Source organism: Cryptotermes secundus, unplaced genomic scaffold (genome assembly GCF_002891405.2).
Source record: "Cryptotermes secundus unplaced genomic scaffold, Csec_1.0 scaffold689, whole genome shotgun sequence".
Lineage (NCBI taxonomy): Eukaryota > Metazoa > Arthropoda > Insecta > Blattodea > Kalotermitidae > Cryptotermes > Cryptotermes secundus.
This window is the reverse complement of record NW_019720574.1, coordinates 1,335,640-1,357,007: the sequence shown is the minus strand read 5'-3', so window position 1 is coordinate 1,357,007 and position 21,368 is coordinate 1,335,640. Positions and strand designations below refer to the sequence as shown.

Below are 21,368 nucleotides of genomic sequence, written 5' to 3'. Positions count from 1 at the left end.
ATATATAAAGTTCCTTTTCCTGGATGTGAGCCTAGTGGCTTGATATTGGCCTAGGTCACTGGATTTGACCTTATTAACACACTCCAGTATGATTATGTGGTAATGACGCAGATGGGAGTTCATCTCGGAACTGACTTCTCAAGGGATGTACGATATGTTCGCTGTCATACAGCTTACAGGATCCGTGCACAGTAGCCTCGTGATGGATCTTCCACTGAACATTCTCATTTCTAGGCTTCATTGTTACCTTTACCTCATCCATTCCTTTTCTTTATCTCTATGCATCTACATAGCCGATCTGGATGGACTAATTCTGATAAAATTTCTTCGTCAAGAATCTTCAGCAAGAAATCTTAATACTTGTAAACTTAAATGAAAACAATATTTGTATATAGGTCTAAGCCTTAATATTAAAGTTTTCTGGGATGTTACAACGTGTAATTTGGTAGATATGTACTAACATTTTGGAGGAACCTATTAGCTCCATCTTCAGGACAGATCCTGAGGACAGACAGCAGGTTCCTCTAAAACGTTGGTAACCCATCTATAAAATTGTATTCCATCACATCCAGAAGGCCTCAATCTTGATATTGAAGGCCGTGAGAACATAAAATCAGGCCTCTTGGTAGGTTTTCTACAGAAATATAAAAGCGTTCTTTTATTTTAATACCCATCACCATACAACATTGTGACATGACGCCTGAAAGCCGCAATTGTGGAGTCAGATAGGATGTTGATTCCTAGGCAGCAAGTATTAACAGAGCACGTTCACGGTACAACGCCTTCGGTTGCTGGGGTTTTCTTGCACGCAGTGTAACTGCTGAAAGCAGATATTCCCCTCAACGAATAGTTCAAGGCACTGTAACGGCTAAGAATGCAATGACTGTATTGTTGAGAGAGGTGACTTCTACACGGTTCGCCGAATCATAATAACAGGGGAGCAGTTTGTCAAACGGAAGAAAATCCGTGTAGAGCTGGGTTCGAATACCTCAACCGTGGCCCTGCCAGTCGTAGGCGGCGACGAAAAAGGAAGCCTCAAATTTGAGAGAGTAAAAGATGGTCGCGGGTCCCACGGGACTCGGACCCGAAAATGACTGCATTGACGAGGACCAGCAGTAATTGTAAACGATAGACCCGTCCTCTCGTCGGAGAGAGCGCCCCATATTAACAAACCCGCAACTGTCCCACAGTAATAAAAATCTGGTCGTAAGCCCCAGATGAGTGCTTTATTCCAAGACAGACTGGCCGACTGACCTTCGGTGGTAACAGAAGCCTCAGACTCAGGCGGAAGAAGAACCCAGAAAGGATTCGTTGAGTCAGGAGTTCCATCAAGATCCAAACAGCAACAGAAGAAGGCAGAAGAAAAAGGCAGAAGAGGAAGAAGTCAGAAGTGAAGTCTTTATTTTATGTGGTGTAGTCACAGTAACCTTTAGAGTGTTATCATTGTTCGTAGTCACGAAGTGTTACAGTTACAATAAGATTGAAAGTGTTATAATTAATTGTGGTTCCGCCCGATGAATATCCAATAAATCTACTCACCGAGCTAAACCAGCGTCCGAAGTCGCTAGTGCTCTTGACAATATGACCCTCTGTTTACTGGCGCTATTTCTTATTGTGATGTGAAACAATACCACTGTCATTATTTTGGCTTTATTAATGGTAAAGTTGGGGGCAAACGGTAGCGTAGTTGGTTGGCACATATGCTACAAGCCGGAAAGTCAAAGGATTCGATTCCCGATGAAGATTTTGGGTTTTTAAATTTACTTAATCCTTTCAACTGCACTATGGAACTGGGGTCGACTCAGCCTCTAATATAAATCAGTACCAGGAATCTTGGTGGGGGTTAAAGGGCGGTCGGCGCTTAAGGCTGACAACCTCGCCGCCATCTGTGAGTCGACTGTCTAGAAAATATGGGAACTTTGACTATTCACAACCGTATGAGCCTCCACGGCCTGTAACCGTATTTAAGGGTAAATTTGTCCTTGTCCTTAATTAATTAAGCACCTTAAATGGAGATTTATGGGGAAGTGGGGGTATATTTCCGCCATTCTTGTCCTTAGCATTATATGGAGGCGAGTTATCAGTTTAACCCCCCGACCGCTTTATCCCCCTGGTTAAATGTCTCATTGGCTAGCAGGCTGGGTGGCTATCAAGGCCGGTATTGAACTCTGTGCAAAAGAGAAAAATCTCTTGCCCCTTACGGGAATCGAACCCCTGACGTCTACCCCGTAGCTCTTCGCTATATTAACTGAACTGTTGCAGCTCCCTGCATTATTAGTAGTAGTAAATTAAAATATTTGAATGAGGGATGGACCGTAATGGATAATATTCGTAAAAAGTTTGATGAAAATCGGGCATTTACTTCAAAATTGCTGGTGTACAAGTACACCAGTTCCTGTTAAGTACAGACGAGCACAGGCGTGTGTGTAAAATGCCAAGTCCACGGAACATTGAACTGTATTGGTTAGCGCTTCGTCTTCGGGAGATCCCCGTCACGAATCTCGCCCGTGACTCATCGTTGTACTTTGTTCCACTACGTGAAGGCTGGGGTAGTACCGTGAAATAGACCACGACAGCTTCGTTTTAGATTCTTCTAACTCACTGTCCATAGCATTTTATTTCCGGGCTATAAACCCATACAGTTAAATCGTCGTTAAACAAGTAGGAACGGAATAACATAACAGCAAGCCTCATTTGCAATAGGCCGAAGCAACAGTGGGCCCTGTAGACTAGCCAGCAAGGATTAGCCAAGACTGAACATACTTCTAAATATACCACAAGACGTAATTAGCAGAGAAAACTTAGTATAGTGGGTGGCTAGCTAGGATCTGGACGGCCGGGGTTCGATTCCTGGCAGGAATAGAAAACTTTGTTCCCTTCACCATGACCGGACAGGCTTGCGAAACCAACCAGGTTCCTGACGATTGGATACCGAGGGTAATTCAGACGAAGCAAGAAGCTGGTAAGTCCCCTCCGTCTAGTGCCAAGGTTGAGACCCATGACACCTGCTCCACCACACGCATTCATGCCGGGGTTCTTTGAGCGCCTGAAGACATGAACTTAGCGTTCAGATGTAAGTTTNTTAGCGTTCAGAGTTCGGTCTTTATATCCTGAACTCTGAAATCAAAACGGAAGTGGGCCCAATTGACTTTCGTTACGTATTTGCAAGTAGAAACAAAATAGAATATTTTCCTTTTTATTTATTGCTAATTCAGTTAGGTAAAGCTATCCCTGTAACAGGCCGTGAAGGCCCATAGGGTTGTGAGACGTCGAGGCTCCCATATTTTCTCTAGATAATCGTCTCACACATAGCGTTCAGATTGTCAGCCTTATGCGCCGGCCGCCCTTTATACCTCAGGAAGATTCCTGGTACTCATTTCTGTTAGAGCTGAGTCGAACCCAAGGTCACAGTGCGGCTGGAAGGATTAGGTTAATTGAAATATCCACTTCATCAGGACACTACACCCGTCCCCACACGCTTCACTTCGACGCGGTGTATGCCTCGACTAAATTCAGCGGAATGAGTCTTACATCCCAGGGGTACACGGATGCTGGCTCGATCGGTTAACCCCCTAGCACAGGTTCCACAGGAGCACCCTCACTACCTGGCTTCTACTCACTAACTCCCCCCTTGCCCCCGCAGCTGCTTCCAGAAACCACGTTCTTAGCCATCTCGAACTTTCCACCGGGAGGGCTTCATGACCAAATGCATGGACCACTTCCGGTCTGCACACCTAGAAGTTTCTCGAAGCTTCGAGCCACAGGTCCTCCACCCCCACAGGCACGGACGAAAGAAGGTATACCTACTTCCCCTTGAATACAATGGACTCACCAACCTCCCTTCAGTCCCTCGCAACAAAAGGCCAGTTCAGAGGACCATGAACCCTCCGGGGCATCTCACTTCCACAGCCAAACCCAATCGCCAAGCATAAACAGATAAGATACTTCCGTGAAGCGTGCGTACGGTTACAAACTCCCCCGTTAAATCAGGTAACTTCCGAAACACATGTGATGAAAGAAGTTTCTCTGATTTGATGACACTCTCACGTACGCCCTTCACGTACCAAATTACACTTAAGTTAAAATCAAACAATACAAGACTTCTTACACATATAATGGACCGTCCCCACGTTACAAATAAAATTTCACATGCTAAGATGATAATCCTTATAATCCTATCATTCTCCTAGGATTACTCCAGTTACATCAAGTGGGTAGCCTCGACACTCAGTGATTGACAGTCTTTGCTTCGGGAATCTCTCCGCTTACATCACAATAGCTCACTCACACTCCTATCGGTACCTGCCTTCTGATATTTCTAACCAACTATTATTTCCTCAGTAGGGCCAACGCCCACACCTACATTTAACTTTACACTCAATTTTCGGCGACGTCACTTTCAGCACATCTTCCTTACGCCTCTCAGGCCACTTATCTATCACCACTCACATTCTTGTTTCGATGATTTCACTTTTAGAACGTCTCTCTCCCTTCTTCCTTCCACTCTTTTATCTCTCTCCACTCACTCGCTCGACGATACTATTTTAATATTATCTTCCGTAATTTTCTTCTTCCGACGATACACTTTTAGGATATGGATAGAACTCGGTTCCCTTATCTGATGATAAACTTAGCTTCCCTATACTGAACTGATCTCAAATCACTGATGTTCTCAACAGATATTATTAGAGCTACCATACTGCGATTAAATGAGTAACCACAAGCACTACGGGGATTTCACCTTTCCCCTCCTCATCATACATTCATACCTCCAATCCTCATCCATTCTTCATGGGGACGCTCCACTCTTAACATTATAACAACAGATCATGTTTATTCCTTATACCTATCTTAACAGTTATTATCTTATTATGACTTCAATTCATCACCCAACGCCATGTGAATTTGTCAGAGGTATGGAATGGGGTTTTGTTAGGCGCGTCGGGGTTAATTTCATTAATCTCGGCCCTAGTTATTGTGCCCTTAGGCGCAATTTCGGCCGCAACGGCGCCTAATCTCGGTTTCCCGCCTGCCTTTCCTGATCATTCCTAGTCCGGTTAGCAGTTACCGTGGTGTCGTTCGAAGCAGCTGACTCCCTTCTGTCCCCGTTTCGGTCTGACATCGGGTGGCGGTGATTTCCGCGCTGGTCTCCATGTGTTCTCCAATCTCGATGATGGTTGTAGTTGCGGTGATCACGTGATGTATCCGGTCTCCTGTGGTAACGATTGTCATTCCACATGGTCTCCCGACTCCAGCCTCCTCTATCCTCATCTCGTGGATCTCGGCGAAATGACCGAGGATTGCTCTGCTGGTTATGACGCACCTGTCCCCTTGGTTCGAAATCCACCTGATCGTTTTCGAGGTCTGCGACGTCAGAAAGTAATGCCGCCGCCTCCTGAAGAGTTTGAGGTTTTGCTACTACCCAGGCCTTCTTTACCCCGAGGGGATAATGTTCTTTGAGGGCATTCAAGAATTCTAGGTTGGACATCGGAGGTTCTAGGTATTTAGCTTTCACAGCGTACTTCATAAGATGGTCACAGTAGTTCGCTGCGCCTCGCGGGTCGTATCTATCCTGATAGATCCGGAGTCGAACCCTTGCCTGACCTGAGAGGCTCCAGAATTTGTCCAGGAAAGCTCTGCGGAATCCCTCAAACGTTTTAATTTGATCCCAATTAGCATCAGCCCACGTCATGACTGAAATGCCTTTTAAAGATTGCCGCGCTACAGCTAACTGAAGCGGTGGAGGAATTTTCTTAATTTGTATGTATTCGCCTAAGGAATTCAAATGCGCCTGGGCGTTTTGGTCCGGTTTGTTTTCGAATATTGGTAATGTGAGTTCTACGGGGTGACTAAGGATCCCTCTGACAAATTCTCCAGGGTTGCCACTCCACACTTTCTCCTGACTATTGACGTCATTGTGAGGATTAGAACCGTTACATGAAACTTCATTACTTATTGGTTCATTAACATGAGTAATCATAATGTCTGAGCTTGAGAGGGTCTTTTCAATCCTCGAATCCGATTGGCGGTTATTAATCCCCATACATTGAACTCCTTCACAATTATTCTTACTTTCTACTCGTTTCTGATTTTTCATTAGCTCAACTTGGGTCCTCAATTCATCATATTGCTTACTGACAACATCATACTGCTTGCTAATATGTCCGCTAGCCTGTTCAATTTCCGCCACTCGTTTCTCGCATTGATTTACCCTCTCACACCTGTTCTCAGACTGCTTAGCCAGCTGAGCGTGAGATGCTGTCACTTCCTGTCTCAAGATTTCAAAATTGTTAGTAGTTTCAATTTTATCATTCTGCACTTTCTCGGTCAGTGCTCGAAACTGTCCGTTGGTGCTCTCTGTTATTAGGCTAATTTCCCTATTCATTGCTTCCATCTTCCGATCTGTCCTCAGTTCTACGTCACTCGCGATCTGATTCATGGATGACAGCATCTCGCGCTTGTGTACCACAAATATGTTCTGCAAACTTTCATTAAATTCTTTTGCTCTCCTTTCACCCTCCTTCCTAAATTCCTCTCTAATCTCCCGGAACATCTCCTTCATACATGACATTATTGTTTGCATATCTATTCGGTCGTCTTTCCCCTTTTTGTCATCACTCGTCAGTTGTTCTCCCCTACTCTCACTGATTCCACCTGTGTCCCCTTCTGTCGGTTGACCACACTGCATGTCCATTTCTCCTTCTGAATCTCCCCCACTCTCACATATAATTACGCCTTCTAACTGCGTCGCCTCCTTATCCATCATTTCACCTTCTTCACTATTGTCTCCGATTACCCTTTTGTTTCTCAAATATCTGCGANTTAGCGTTCAGAGTTCGGTCTTTATATCCTGAACTCTGAAATCAAAACGGAAGTGGGCCCAATTGACTTTCGTTACGTATTTGCAAGTAGAAACAAAATAGAATATTTTCCTTTTTATTTATTGCTAATTCAGTTAGGTAAAGCTATCCCTGTAACAGGCCGTGAAGGCCCATAGGGTTGTGAGACGTCGAGGCTCCCATATTTTCTCTAGATAATCGTCTCACACATAGCGTTCAGATTGTCAGCCTTATGCGCCGGCCGCCCTTTATACCTCAGGAAGATTCCTGGTACTCATTTCTGTTAGAGCTGAGTCGAACCCAAGGTCACAGTGCGGCTGGAAGGATTAGGTTAATTGAAATATCCACTTCATCAGGACTCTACACCCGTCCCCACACGCTTCACTTCGACGCGGTGTATGCCTCGACTAAATTCAGCGGAATGAGTCTTACATCCCAGGGGTACACGGGTGTTGGCTCGCTTACGTCGTTTTTTGGATGCGGGCTCGATCGGTTAACCCCCTAGCACAGGTTCCACAGGAACACCCTCACTACCTGGCCTCTACCCACTAACTCCTCGGCTTTCACTCACTGACTAACCGCTGACCCCCGCTGCTGCTTCCAGAAACCACGTTCTTAACCATCTCGAACTTTCCACTGGGAGGTTTTCATGACCAAATACACGGACCCCTTCCGGTCTGCACACCTTCTAGAAGTTCCTCGAATCTTCGATCCACAGGTCCTCCACCCCCACAGGCACGGACGAAAGAAGGTATACCTACTCCCCCTTGAATGCAATGGACTCACCAACCTCCCTTCTGTCCCTCGCGACAAAAGGCCAGTTCAGAGGACCATGATCCCTCCGGGGCATCTCATTCCTACAGCTAAACTTAACCGTTACTTACAAACAAATGAGACTTTCCGTGAAGGATGCGTACGGTTACAACTCGAATGTGCGACCTTCCTGCTTGTAGCATAGTACCCCCTTCACAGGAGAACAAAACATACTCAGCGACGTCCAAAGCGTAGCGAATGTCTCCAAACAGACCCCTTCAAGTTACCGCCCCTTCAGCTAACTCCAGAAGATTGCTCGCGATCACCGGTACCCACGAAGCCGGCCAACAACTCGCCAGCTAGTTGGTCCTTATTTGTGTATTTTGTTACAGCCAGGAGGCGCTGGTGGGTGTGGGTGGGGTGGGAACTAATGAGGAGTCTCAACCCGGCAGCAGCAGAACCCTTAACCGCTCTCCAAGCGGAGACGACAAGTTCTGGGTACCTCCCAACCTCAAGCGACAAGCCAGCGTTTGCCACAGCGAAAATGCGGACACTTCAGGAGGTAAGTTTCTAGTGCTCGAAATTCATTGTCCTTAGATAAACAATGAACCTTCCTCTTCATTTACATAAAATGTAGCCAAAATACACGGCGTCTGCCCAGTTTCACCTTAAAATAAGCTTTACTGAAATAATGTAATAGCTCACGTATCTTGAATGAGCTCTTCTTGATACTTCTGTTTCTGTGTATTGGATTAAACTCCTGCACGATCTTCAGTCAACTCTGTATACAATGTAAATAATAATAATAATAAGACACTTTAAACTGTAAAATGGCGCATTAATTATTAGAAATAAACAGGCATTCCTGCTGATCATAGTGGCCTCGCAGTCTAAGGCGTGAAATGCCTTCGTCAGCTCGAATACTGCGATCTTGGGTTCGAATCCCACTAGACGCACGGATATATCTTTGTGTTAGTGTTCTGTGTAGGTAGCGGCCTTGAAATGGACGGAGAGTCCTGCCGACTGTGTATAAGATCTAAATTTCTGAATTAACTCTGAATGAGCACAGGGCACAGACCATAATCCGTCAAGGCAGTAGAAGAAGAAACACGTATTCCTTCTTGTATCAGTAAGTATAGGTTCTAAATGTGAAATTATGTGACAGCGCATTAGATCGCTTTATACAGCGTGCCTTAACAATGGCCATAGAACAGACACTCTGCAGACAGGCTGGGAAGAGTTGTTTCCTATTATGTATGGATGCATACAGGGTGTTTCACGACTTTAGGGCATAACTGCAGGAGGTGATTTCCTATGTCTTTGTGATAAAAAAATTCATATAAACATGTGTCCGATTTTGGACGGTTACGGAGTTATGACCGTTTTAAACTCAGAATAGAAGGTAACGATTACTGACAATAAACGGAACAAAATAATAAACCAGCATAATACATGATACATTTAAATCATGAATGTAAAGTTAACTTCGTGAAATTACCTTTAATTTGAATTTATTGGTGCTTAAAGCTGATTTTCGAAAATGCCACCGCCGGCCGCAAGACAGGCTGCCGCTCGGTTGTGAACCGCGCCGGACATACCAACCCACCCCGCCTTAGGTACCTCTCAAGTGTCGAGATAACGAGAACGCACTGTCTGTAGCTGGCTAAAAATAGCGACCTGCCAGCTGACAGACGCGGTTCACACAAGGGCGTGTACGGGAATGAAATAAACGGTCATAACTCCGTAACCGTCCAAAATCGGACACATGTTTATATGAACTTTTTTGATCACAAAGACCTAGGAAATCACCTCCTGCAGTTATGCCCTAAAGTTGTGAAACACCCTGTATAGACGAGAACAAAGTTTTTTTATCTCTTTCGTTTTCCTACAACAGGCAATTGTTCCGGTGTCGCTAGTAGTGCGCCATAAGATCACTAACACTGAAGGGGGAAAAACAGGTTTTGCTTTCCCTTTGAAGATCTCTGATGTTTTGCTCTGAATCACTTGTGTGTGTTGCGTTGCTTACGTGGCGCAGGTTTCCTTATCATCTTACGAGTCAGTGCAGGGATGTGGTTAGATCTACCGCTCGACTAGGTACGCAAACTCCTTTCTTCTGTACATGCGCCGACTTCGAAAAAGTACGAGAGAAATGCCAGCCTGTTAGTATGCCAGGTCGTACAGTTGCTTCTCCACATGAGACGAAGTTCAGATCACGATTTGCCGCTGTGTTGTATGTAGTGGCACTTTGCCATTGTGGTCCAAATGGACCATCTCCTAAAGTGTTTCCTTGTTCTTGTTCCAGACGATTCTGTACCAGGCACACCAAACACTCCTCTTGGATACGCGGTAACTTCTCCGTTCACACAGCAGCAACCGCCCCAAACAGAACAGACGAACAGCAGTGGGACTTCCGCTGGAGCCCTCGCGGCTGCTATAGGTGGAGCGCCCCTTGCTCTGCCCCTGGCGCGTAGCGACAAATATGTCGTTCTCTCCACAACCAACCCTACGCGTCCTCGTGTCTCCTCTATGCACACAAAGCTGGATCATACCAAGATAGACACGTCGCTCTACCAGAAGGTATGCCACACAGCTATGTAGATACTGTTGTAACCGAAATGTGTGTTGCATAATCGGTAATCCTCCTAACCGGACCAGAACCGACTTCACGTGATCGTGTCTCTCTCTATGCATATATATATATATATATATATATATATATATATATAGACTGACCAATTTATTATTTATTTTTATTTTCTGTGTTCTGTTGTGTTATCGAGGTATTGGGTCCGTCCACACAACAGCAAAGTAAATTAATTCTAATTTCAATGGAATCAATTAAAATAAATAAAATATATTAACGGTTTAATACATTTTATTGTATACTTCACCACTGTATGTTTCGGTCGCATGGACGATCATCAGGTAGGTTGTAAATAATTAAAAAAAATCATCGTTATTCAAGGCTTGTGTATCAGATTTGGCGCCTGTATGGCTGTGGTGTGGGTTCAGAGGCTGTATTCTTTTTATTTGTAAATGTATTGTCTGTGGCAGCAGTTTCAGCTTCCATTCACAAGCAAGAATTTTATGGAAAGTAATTTGCAGGAATTCTTCCCACGAAAACCTCTATGGATTACAATACCGCCAAGCCTCTTCATACACACACATACATATATTATATACTAGTATGTGGGTTAAGTTTTAATGGTGGTGGAGAAGGGAAATTTATGCCACGCGGTACTAACAAATGAAGATCGCCATATTCTCTACGTTTCTGTTGCGTGCGTAGAAATGGCGGTCTAACACGTGGTACTTCTCTGTTTAGGGTGAACAGAGCAGTGCTATGAGCAGTCCCTTAACCGTTTCCCTATTTCGTTTTACCACTGAAACTAACAATGTTTTATGTTGTCACGTGTAGGATGATGCCCGTGACGAAACAGCGGGTTCTAGTTCGGATTACTGGATTTATTAGCACTTTGGTTACAACCGCTCTTAATCACACATAAATACAGGAACAGCTGCTACAGCTGATTTACACACTTTCCAGTTCACCGCTGCACACGCACTAGGATTCCGTCTTCACTGGTCGTCTCCTGGCAACGGGTCTCAACCCAGAAACTATAACAGTCTCACTGGATCACACAGTCCCAATATCACTGTACTACTGCACACATAAAGTCTTCTAATTCACATGCCGACCTCCTGTACTCTGCTGTACTCCTAGTTTCTTTCTCGGATCCTAGTCCCTTGGGACTCGCCACCATATTTTACTGTCTCAGATTTGAGACTTCCCTTTTCGTCGCCTCCTACGACTCGCAGGGTCACGGTGGAGATCTGAATTCATTTCTCTTATAAGCCTTCGGCATATACCACATAGAAAACACAGCCTCTATTGTTGTAACGCTTTCACCGAATTATTGCATAGCAACGATCGCTGCACGGACTCCATAGAAAACCAGTCACGTGATAGCTATCTTGCCAGCCCATTGGCGAGCTGACTATTGCCTAGCAACGATCTATAAACATCTGTCCTTCTGTTGAGCGCGCTTAAGCAATGACATGTTTATCACGCGGTTCCATAGCTATACACATTACATTATGTATTTACATCAGTGTTTTATGCGCACGATGTGTTGGATGCTGTGCGTCCAAAAGACTCTTAAAAAGAAATGGAGAGTGTCTATTGCTACCCGATATCATCCAAATCCTAGGAGGAGAACAGTCTGTGACTCTGAGATGTCTATGAAGATGGTTGTCTTTTGGGATTTGACGCCTCTTGGTTTTACTAGCTGGTTGATCGGAAACATTGGTACGTATCTGCTTCGATATCGCCGTCCTGACCTGTAGGCATCTGGACAATGGACTTTGTTGCATGACAATGCGAGACCACACACAGCTCTAAGTGTCACAGATTTCTCGCTAAACACAGCGTTACTGTGCTTCAGCATCCCTCGTACTACCCTAACCTCTCTCCGTGCGATTTTCTTCTGTTTCCACGACTGAGAAAGGACTGCGACATGAGAATCTCAAGGCCATTCATGCGATTGCAACAACGGAGCTCACAGCCATTCCGAAAGAGGCGTTCACAGCTGCTTCCAGGACTTGCCGAAACGCCGACAACAGTGTATTGGCTGCGGACGGGACAGGAACCATTAGTTAATAAGTTGAATTTTGTATTTGTTACAGACTCAGTCTCAAAGATTGTACATGGCGTCCTCCCCAAGAAACCCATGACCTGAATATTCAGCATCGTGAAAGCCTCAAATTTCGTAGGATTCATAGGGTTTTTAAAGACGTTGCTCGACTACGGAGATTATACAGAGTGTGAATAAATATATGTTACAACGCTCTGTGGGTTCAATCTGATCATATTTTGTTAAGACACCCGTGTCCGGAAACGCTTTGTTTACGCACTAGGGCCTCTGAAATGTGAAGGAGGACGCCTGTACCTCTTACCTCTGTGGCTTACTGGTGACATTTACCTAGCATTTCTCCAAGAGACCTTGCCCGAGCTGCTGGAAGTGGTGCCTTTGGAAGTCCGCCGTGAAATGTGGTTCCAGTATGATGGTGCTCCGGTACACGGCATTAGTGTCGTCTGGAGTATTTGGATGAAACTTTTGGCAACAGAAGGATTGGACGCGGAGGCCCCCTCGCTCCTCTGACTTGACTCCACTGGATTTCTTTCTCTGGGGGTGCATGCAAAGCCTGGTGTACGAGACTCCAGTGGAGACACAACATGATCTTGTGGCAAGAATTGCAGTAGCAGCTGGAATAACCCGGGAAATGCAGGGATCTTTCACAGAGCTCAGCATAACATGGCCAGGAGGTGCAGAACATGCAATGAATTCGGCGGCCGCCGTTTTGAGCAACTTTTATAATGTAAAACAACCATCACATACCCTAAAACATATGCATCCACTAGAAAACTTGTTTGTGTCCCTTAGTGCCGAAAGGAAGTGTTTCCGGACATACGATCAGATTGAACCCATCTATCTACCACAGAGCGTTGTAACACATTTATTTATACCCTGTATACTATCGAATGGGATGATATAGATAAGAAATGGGGAGTAGGTAACGATTTGAAATGAGATGTGACCTATTTGTAAATACTATCGCAGTGTTCGTCTGGACGGGACTAACTCACGAGGAACCTCATTCAGCATTGCTGGTAACCCGACGGAGGTTCAAACCAGGATACGATATAAAAGTCTAAGATATTCTTAAATTGTAGAAAACACAGATATGTATGATAAAATATTCTGCACTAATATGGCCAAAGATAGGATGTGGTGGTGGATTTTGCTTTAGTGCAAATTACACTTCCTGTAGCAAATAACACAGAGTTTTGAATAATTCAATTCCTTGTTAATCCTTTCCGTTTTCCTGCAGACACTACCAAAGTGTAAATATTTGTCAGAAAACACCTTTGCTAGAAAATTAAATATAATTTCCTTGTATATAATAACCAGTATGAGCTGTATGAGCCCTTTCCTTATGTTGCTAGTAGGTATGCCTATATCAGTGAGCCAGGTATAAATATTCTGTGAAAAGTATTTCGTGTGTGTATGCATGATTACCATAAATACTATATACACACAAATACGTACTAATGTGAGAAATTTATATTGCATTAGTTCGTTTACTTATTTTATTTATTTTTAAACCAACAATTTAAGCATGACCTCAAAGAGATCTGCTATTTACCAAGAGTGTAAATTCTCATTTACAAATTTATGAATATTTTCTTATTGCTAGTGGGGTGGGACTAAGTCCCTTGTACTGCGGCCACTTCTGGCCTATTGTACCAGCCCCAGATGATAGATGAGGGTGATTGTGGAGCAATTGGTAGAATGAAGATTGGCAAGGGAAAACTAAGTACTCGGAGAAAACCTGCCCCAGCGCCACTTTGTCCACCACAAATCCCATTTGACCAGACCCGGGATCGAACCTGGGCCGCCACGGTGAGAAGCCAGCGACTAACCGCTTGAGCTATGGCGCGGCCTTAATTTATGAGTAGGTTGCTGTCCGATACACTGGCTCACTTTCTCCTTTCGCACATTTATTTGTACGAGAAAGACAGAGATGACTGAAATGGTAAAGAACAAGGAAACGGCTCAAATGGGGTAAGAAATTCAAAGAGGAAAATGATGATGATCAGACGATGAGAAGTATTATTATGATGACTTGTGTACGAAAGGATGCAATAAAGTTTGATTATGATGACATTTAAATACATTGTTATTATTATTATTATTATTATTATTATTATTATTATTATTAATTTGTGACGTCAAAAGTATGATTATGTTTTGCAATAAGGACATTCCGAAATTATTACTAGTATCATGACTTGGCGATGATAATGATGAAACTCTGTTTTCGATGGAGATAAGCGACGAGAATGATGATTATGAATTGTCATAAAGAACGTGTCAAAAGTAGGATTATGGTAAAGATTTGTGACGAAATTGAGTAGTAAGTATGATTGTTACGAATATTTGTGATTGTGATGACGGAAGTGACCGCCTCTGTGGCCTAGAGGTCAGAGATCCCGGGTTCGATTCCTGGCGCTACCAGATTTTCTGAGAAGCAGTGGGTCTGGAACGGGGTCCACTCAACCTCGTGATGATAATTGAAGGACTATTTCAAGGATACAGCGGCTCCGGTCTAGAAAACTGAGGTTAACGGCCGCGGGTAACCGTTGCGCTGACCACACGACACCCTCTGTCCGCAAATGTTGGTACCAACTTCGCCGACAAGCGGCGGTCGCTCACTCGGTATAGTTCGCTTGCGGACTAAAACCACGGAGTTTTTTGTATTTTTTTTCCATTTACACTTGTGTGCGTCTTTGTACTTATAGTATCATATTTTCGTGTTTGCAGGCCCCGCCGTCACGAACACCCAGCTTGCCAGAAGACCTGCGTGGCTCCATCCAACTGACGCTGACCTACGATGCTGCCGCTGGTATCCTCACAGTTAGACTGATAGAGGTGAGACCGTCAGATACTCAAATCACCAGGTTCAGTAAAATAGTATTATATTGCTCTAATATGAAACCTCACGTCAAAATATTGTCACAATTTATGTGTGACTACAGACGAAGTTCGGATTGGTGACTCGATTTATTCACCACTTACACACACAGACTAGAGTCCTCGGTCTATTACAGACTCCACTAGCCACTAACATCAGAGTTTTAGTTAAGTTGGTTTATAGGTAGTTACAGCATTTTGTTATATTCTGAATTATTATGAACATATTGTCACATGATATGGAATGACCATAGACGGGGTTTGGATTGATAATCGGATTTATTGAACACTTACAAATCGTAACTACAAGTAACTATAGCGCCATCGGTAATTCACAGTCTACAGTTCACCACAGCACGTACTAAGTCCTCTCAGTCTGTTGTGCCTTCACCAGTGGACGTTTCCCTGCTCCCGGGCTCACGTTCTAGCGAGCTGGCGGTCATCACACACCAGTCTCATGCTCCTCTAACTGCGGTCTCAAGACCTCCTCTCCTTATATGGTCTCGGCACTAACGGCACAGGAAACATTACTCCATTGTTGCGTATTATACAGCCGTTACCTAGCAATGGCTGTTTATCTGACTCCACAGTTCTTGCTTTGAGGAAATATGCCACCTTATACTTGTGCAGCATCTACTATGCAGAAGAATATACAGGGATACTATAAATGATTCATTCGTTTTTAAAACGCTATATTTTCCGAAGTATAGCACATACAAATATGATTAATATATAAAAAGAACCGTAAACTCACTATGTTTGTATTATCTGCACCAGTTGGCAGCACGAGTTCAGTTCCTTTACAAAATGGCGACAAAGCAAGAAAAGAGTGTTTGTTGGAATATGCGAGATGTTCGTCTGTTATAGCAGTGCAACGCGCATTCAAAAGAGAGTATGGAAAAGAACCGCCATGTAAACAAAGCATTTTGCGGTGGTATCGGCAATGTTCGTCGCTACCTAAACAGTGAACTTCGGCATCGCTGGATGGGGCGTTTTGGTGAGGATGGCGTAGCTCTGCTCACTTGACCCCCCAGATCACCTGATCTAACGCCTTGTGACTTCTTCCTTTGAGGGTACATTAAGGATCGTGTTTACGTACCCCCACTGCCAAGAACACTAGTAGAGCTGAGGGAACGCATCGATGCTGCAGTGATGACCATTGACAGGATGATGCTACAAAATGTGTGGAACGAGCTCGACTACCGCCTGGACGTGTGTCTTGTGACCCAAGGGGCACACGTAGAACATTTGTAGAGTGTGAAGAAAATCTGGCGAGTTTACGGTTCTTTTTATATATTAGTCATATTTGTACGTATAATGCTTTGGAAAATATAGCTTTTTAAAAACGAATGAATCATATATAGTAGCCCTGTATTATATCATCACGTAGTACGTATGTGACTATAGACGGGGTTTCGATTAGTGAATTTATTTATTGCACACGCGATTCGGAACCACAAGCAATTACAGGGCCATTGCTAATCCCCACAATTCAAAAATCAACACAGCACCTGCTAAGCATTTTCCAGTCTGATATGTCTTCACCAGTCGTTCCCTACCAGCGGCTTCTAACAGTGTAGGTGATGTTGCAGCGTCCAAGATTCAAACTCGGGCCCTCCAAAAAGCCACTAACTAGACCGGTTACATATAACATTACCCTGAAGAAAGGCAGTAAACTCACGTATGATATGCTACAATATAGCCCAATTTTATAACCGAGATAGGAAATAAACTTCCTGTTTTTAATTTAAAACAATCAGGTCACATTTTATCACTGTCTATGTTCCAGTTAATCTCTAGGTAGTGAATGTAAATAAAATTTTTTCCATTTGAAACAGGGAAGCGTCAAAGATATTAAATAAATGAATGCCATTTCAGAATAATTTATTTTGTGTTTAAAAGAGTTAAACAGACACACGTCTTATCTTTCTAGTTTTATTTTCGCTTTCTTTGCTCACTTTCTTTCGTGCTCGTTTCCTTCTTTCCGTCTATTGCTATTTTGCTTCCTCCTTTCTTCTCGTCTCTCTGCAGACTTTCGGCACAATAAACCCGAAGAATAAATGAAACAGCAACTGACATACTAACGCGGTGTATACCCCTCCTACGAGTAGCTCGCCGCACGAAACACAAGATCCCATTCGTCACTCGAAATTACCTATCCTCTGTCCTTGAGCATCCAAGCTGAATTATTACCCACATTTTGCCGTTAATCTTAAGTCTAGCCACGACGAAATGGAAGTCACAAGATCTGTAATTTATCAATGAAACCACGTACTTAACTGCCGGAGAAAAACCATGTTCTTCTGCAATGTTTGATACCATTGCAATTTATTGATAACTAGAATAATATTTAATCGCTGCACATTATATGAGGTATGCCGTCTTTCAATGTATTATAGCGAATTTTTTAACTGTCGCAGAAATTCACACTTCATGCCCTGGAAAATATTTGCTATTTCTTTGAATGAACATTTGTATGAGATATAAGGCAGTTGTGAAACTCTGTGGCCTCTAGTCCACAAGTGAACTATACCGACAGAGCGACCGCCGCTTGTCGGCTAAGTTAGTGATAACTTTAGCGGATAGAGGGTGTCGCGTGGTCAGCGCAACGAATCCCCACGGCCGTTAATCTCAGTTTTCTAGCCCGGAGCCGCTATTTCCTTGAAATAGCTCCTCGGTTATCCCCATGAAGCCGAGTGGACCCCGTTCCAGAACCACTACTTCTCAGAAAATCTGGTAGCCGGGAATCGAACCCGGGACCTCTTGATCTGTAGCCAGGAACTCTGACCACTAGACCACAGAGGCGGTCTTAACGCAGTTGTAATCTCAATAAATTTAGAGAAACTTCAGCTTTGAAACTTATTAATCAATTTCGAGGTATTTTCTTTTTTGTTACCTGAAAAAGTCCACTATTCATGAACCTGATCCTACTCGATTCGAAGTTCAAACATTGTTTACGTCTCATAGGATTTTCTTGGCGTAACTCTCCCACATCGCAGGATATTATGAGGAAGAAAAATTTAGCGAAATCTAGTTCCAAACTAATTTGGTGTTGTATACTCTTATGTGAGATATAACCTATAGCAGGCATGTCCAACGCGTCGATCGCGATCGACCGGTCGATCACGGAACGATTTTTGGTCGATCTCATAGGCCTATAAGGAAATTATACGTGAAAAGCATGTAAATTCGCTTGTAATATAATATGATTATATTCAGATTTTGAAGGGAAAATACATGTTAAAGTAGTCTGTACTTTCAGTGTATCCTTAATTGTTTCTTGCATCTTGTTGTGTATTTAATCAATATTAGAGTCAATTTTACCGACCACACAATATATTTTTTATTATTATTACACTACATGTTTCGCCCTCAAGAGGTCATCCTCAGGTGTACGAACACAGTTGTATGTATGTTGTTTTTACAACATACATCATGTGTTGTGTTATTTTTACCAATATTTTTGGTTAAAACGAGGTACGACGATAGGAGGGGGTGGTAGATCACTGGCAGTTTTGACACCAAGAAGGCGATCACAACCTGTTTGAAGTTTGGCATGCCTGACCTACAGAATGTGTTGTACTCGTACATAAATCGGATTTCAGCCCCTTCCGCTACATTTGTCTGATATCAACCATGTTTATTCCCTTCTTTTTATTAAAACGTTAATGACTAATTATTTGTTCTTTGGTTCATCCCAAATGTATAAAGGGCCATTAGTGTATAGTTTGAAATTAAGAAAGATAATAGAAGAAATTTCGTTTCATTAACCTTCTTGAATAAGAGTAAGATGAGAAAGCACTAATACCCCCTAATATATTTCAGTGTTAGCACTTCAGAATGTTGGCTCTTTCATGCTGTCGTTTCTAAGGTAGAAATATACGGTATATCTGTCTGATTTCCCATGGAATTTCGAGATGTCCATTGTTGAAAAGTCACAAATAGTCTACCTGAAAATCAGGAAGTTGTCAGTCAATGACACTATTTAATAACAAATATATTTAAAGCTGAAAACGATCGTGTTTCAGAACTAGGCATCTCGTCTTTAGTATTAAAAGCATTAACATCTATGCATATGAAATTTAATGAATGTAACAACGCTCACCTGAGCAGTCATTAACCTACATACATGTCTATATGCTGTCTCGCTTGAACTCCGCTGTGTTGGTTGTTGCATTTCAATGCTACGAGTATAATGGAACCATTCACTGAAGCTCTGTAAGGAACGCTGAAGGTTTCCATTCAATTTTCAACAGAGACGCACTAGTGTTATTTGCGGTAAGACATTTGCCTGCAGTATTTATTTGCTTAAGAGCCGGGATAGCTCAGTTGGTATAGAGACGGGCTGGAAGTTCCGAGGGATGGGAGTTCGAGTCCCAGCAGAATCAAGAATTTTCTCTTCTTCACGTCGTCCAGACTGACTCTGGGGCCCAACCAGCCTCCTACCCAATGGGTACAGGGGGCTCTTTCCTTGGAGGTAAAGCGACCGAGGTTTGAAGCTGAAAACTCATCTCCAATTAGTGTCGAGGTCAAGAAAACATGGATCTACACATCCACTCCCCCATACGTCTTCATGGCATAATGCTTAATTAGTTAAGCACAGGCACAACTTAAATTTATTTACTTAGCCATGTTACTTATTTATGGTTTACTAAACGATGTTGTCAAAAGCTTAGTCTATTTAGCGTCGAACAATAAGATATTTCGTGAAAATGGAATTATAAAGTACGCAAAATGAAGCGGCCTTGGCATAATTTGGGATACTCTCTCGGCATTTGCCTGGAATGGTTGACGAAAACCGCCAAAAGTCTCAGTCAGAATTGTTGAGATTCGAATCCGGGAGCTTACGAACACGAAGCAAGAGTTCTAACCAATCTTATTACGGCATTTTTTATTCTGTTGTGCAGTGGGAATTCTTATAGCATCATAACTAGTCTCCACCAGGATTCACTCTCCGAATTGCTCTCTTAAAAGGAGATTCATGTCCAGCGTATTCCTTCAATGACGTCATAGACGTCTGCTTTCAAAATAATAGACTTCCATAAATCTGCTTTTAAGAGATTCGGACCGACTATCCCACTGCTGTGCTCAGTTCACAACACGCGAACATTCATGGGATACCACAGGAAATGCATAGCCATATAAGGAAAAGCAGATGTAACTTCTTGAAATGCCCCTATGAATTGTTCTCTCTCACATTAGAACATCCCAATTCGTGTAGCTGCTGCAGCTGTTCCTGTCCACGTTTTGAAGTGGCACAGGCCCTTTTAACCAATACCAGAATGTGAAGTGTGCAGAAACTTGAGCATAATTGGTGCGGGTTCTCACTGGGCTGGACTCGATTTCTGGTTGGATTTTGGAATTGGTTTTCAAACAGGTTTAGTGGCATGGCGCTGTCCTCAGGTTACAGCTGTAGGAGATTGCCTCCAGATACAGGAGTTAGCTGCGAATACGCTTAAGGAGGAATCGTTAACGACCGAAGAGCAGTGATCTGTCATCTTGGGCATGTTGATTGTTACTTACAAGAGCCTCTTAAAGCGACTTTAAGTCTCAGAATTTGCGCATACCGAGATCTAGTAAGCGTCCCTTACAAAGTCGCAGAGTGGACAACTGTTCTGTTTACACACTTTAAAATCTCTGCGAAACGAAACCTTCGTTCATCCCCCCCCCCTCTAAATTACAACCACCATCAAATCAACCCATTAATTACAATGCTACCTGAGACATATGCAAAATGACTTTTAACGCGCTCTTAAATCTCATTAATACCCTTTATGTAAACAGAGATTTTGAAATATTATATGTCAGCATCCTGTTGCATTGGGTGATCATTTTTTGCAAGTACAAAAATACAAAATCTAGGTACACAAAGGTAACAGTAAAGATAGAATCATCATACATTACAGAGAAACGGCTGCAATACAAAAGATAGGAAGAAAAACATCCTATGACGTCAAAATTAATGACAACAACGATGACATACCTTAAGAATACTATTGACCAAGTGCACAGTGGAGTAAACTCAGGATGAAGATGGCCCTATGCGGCTGAAAAATGTATCATAAACACTTAATGTACATATTCTAATGACATTTTAAATATTTAACGAACATTTAGTGAATTAAATGTGATTTAGTGTAATTTATAATTTAAATTTACATCCTTGCATTATAGATGGAAAACAAGACTGCAATAAAAAGGGAGTTTGAAATGTTACACAGGGCTTGACATATGCATGAAT

General features: G+C 43.0%; 1 protein-coding gene across 6 annotated transcripts in view; it reads left to right on the top strand.

Moving 5' to 3' along the window:
• Nucleotides 1-21,368, top strand: part of LOC111869571 (synaptotagmin-5) — a 176,649-nt gene that overhangs the window by 149,125 nt on the left and 6,156 nt on the right. For all 6 annotated transcript variants that reach the window (XM_023861203.2, XM_033753538.1, XM_033753540.1 and 3 more), the window contains 3 exons: nt 7,985-8,154; nt 9,895-10,169; nt 14,978-15,085. In XM_023861203.2, coding sequence (XP_023716971.1) covers nt 7,985-8,154; nt 9,895-10,169; nt 14,978-15,085 — 553 coding nt within the window. The remainder of the gene's footprint in view (nt 1-7,984; nt 8,155-9,894; nt 10,170-14,977; nt 15,086-21,368) is intronic.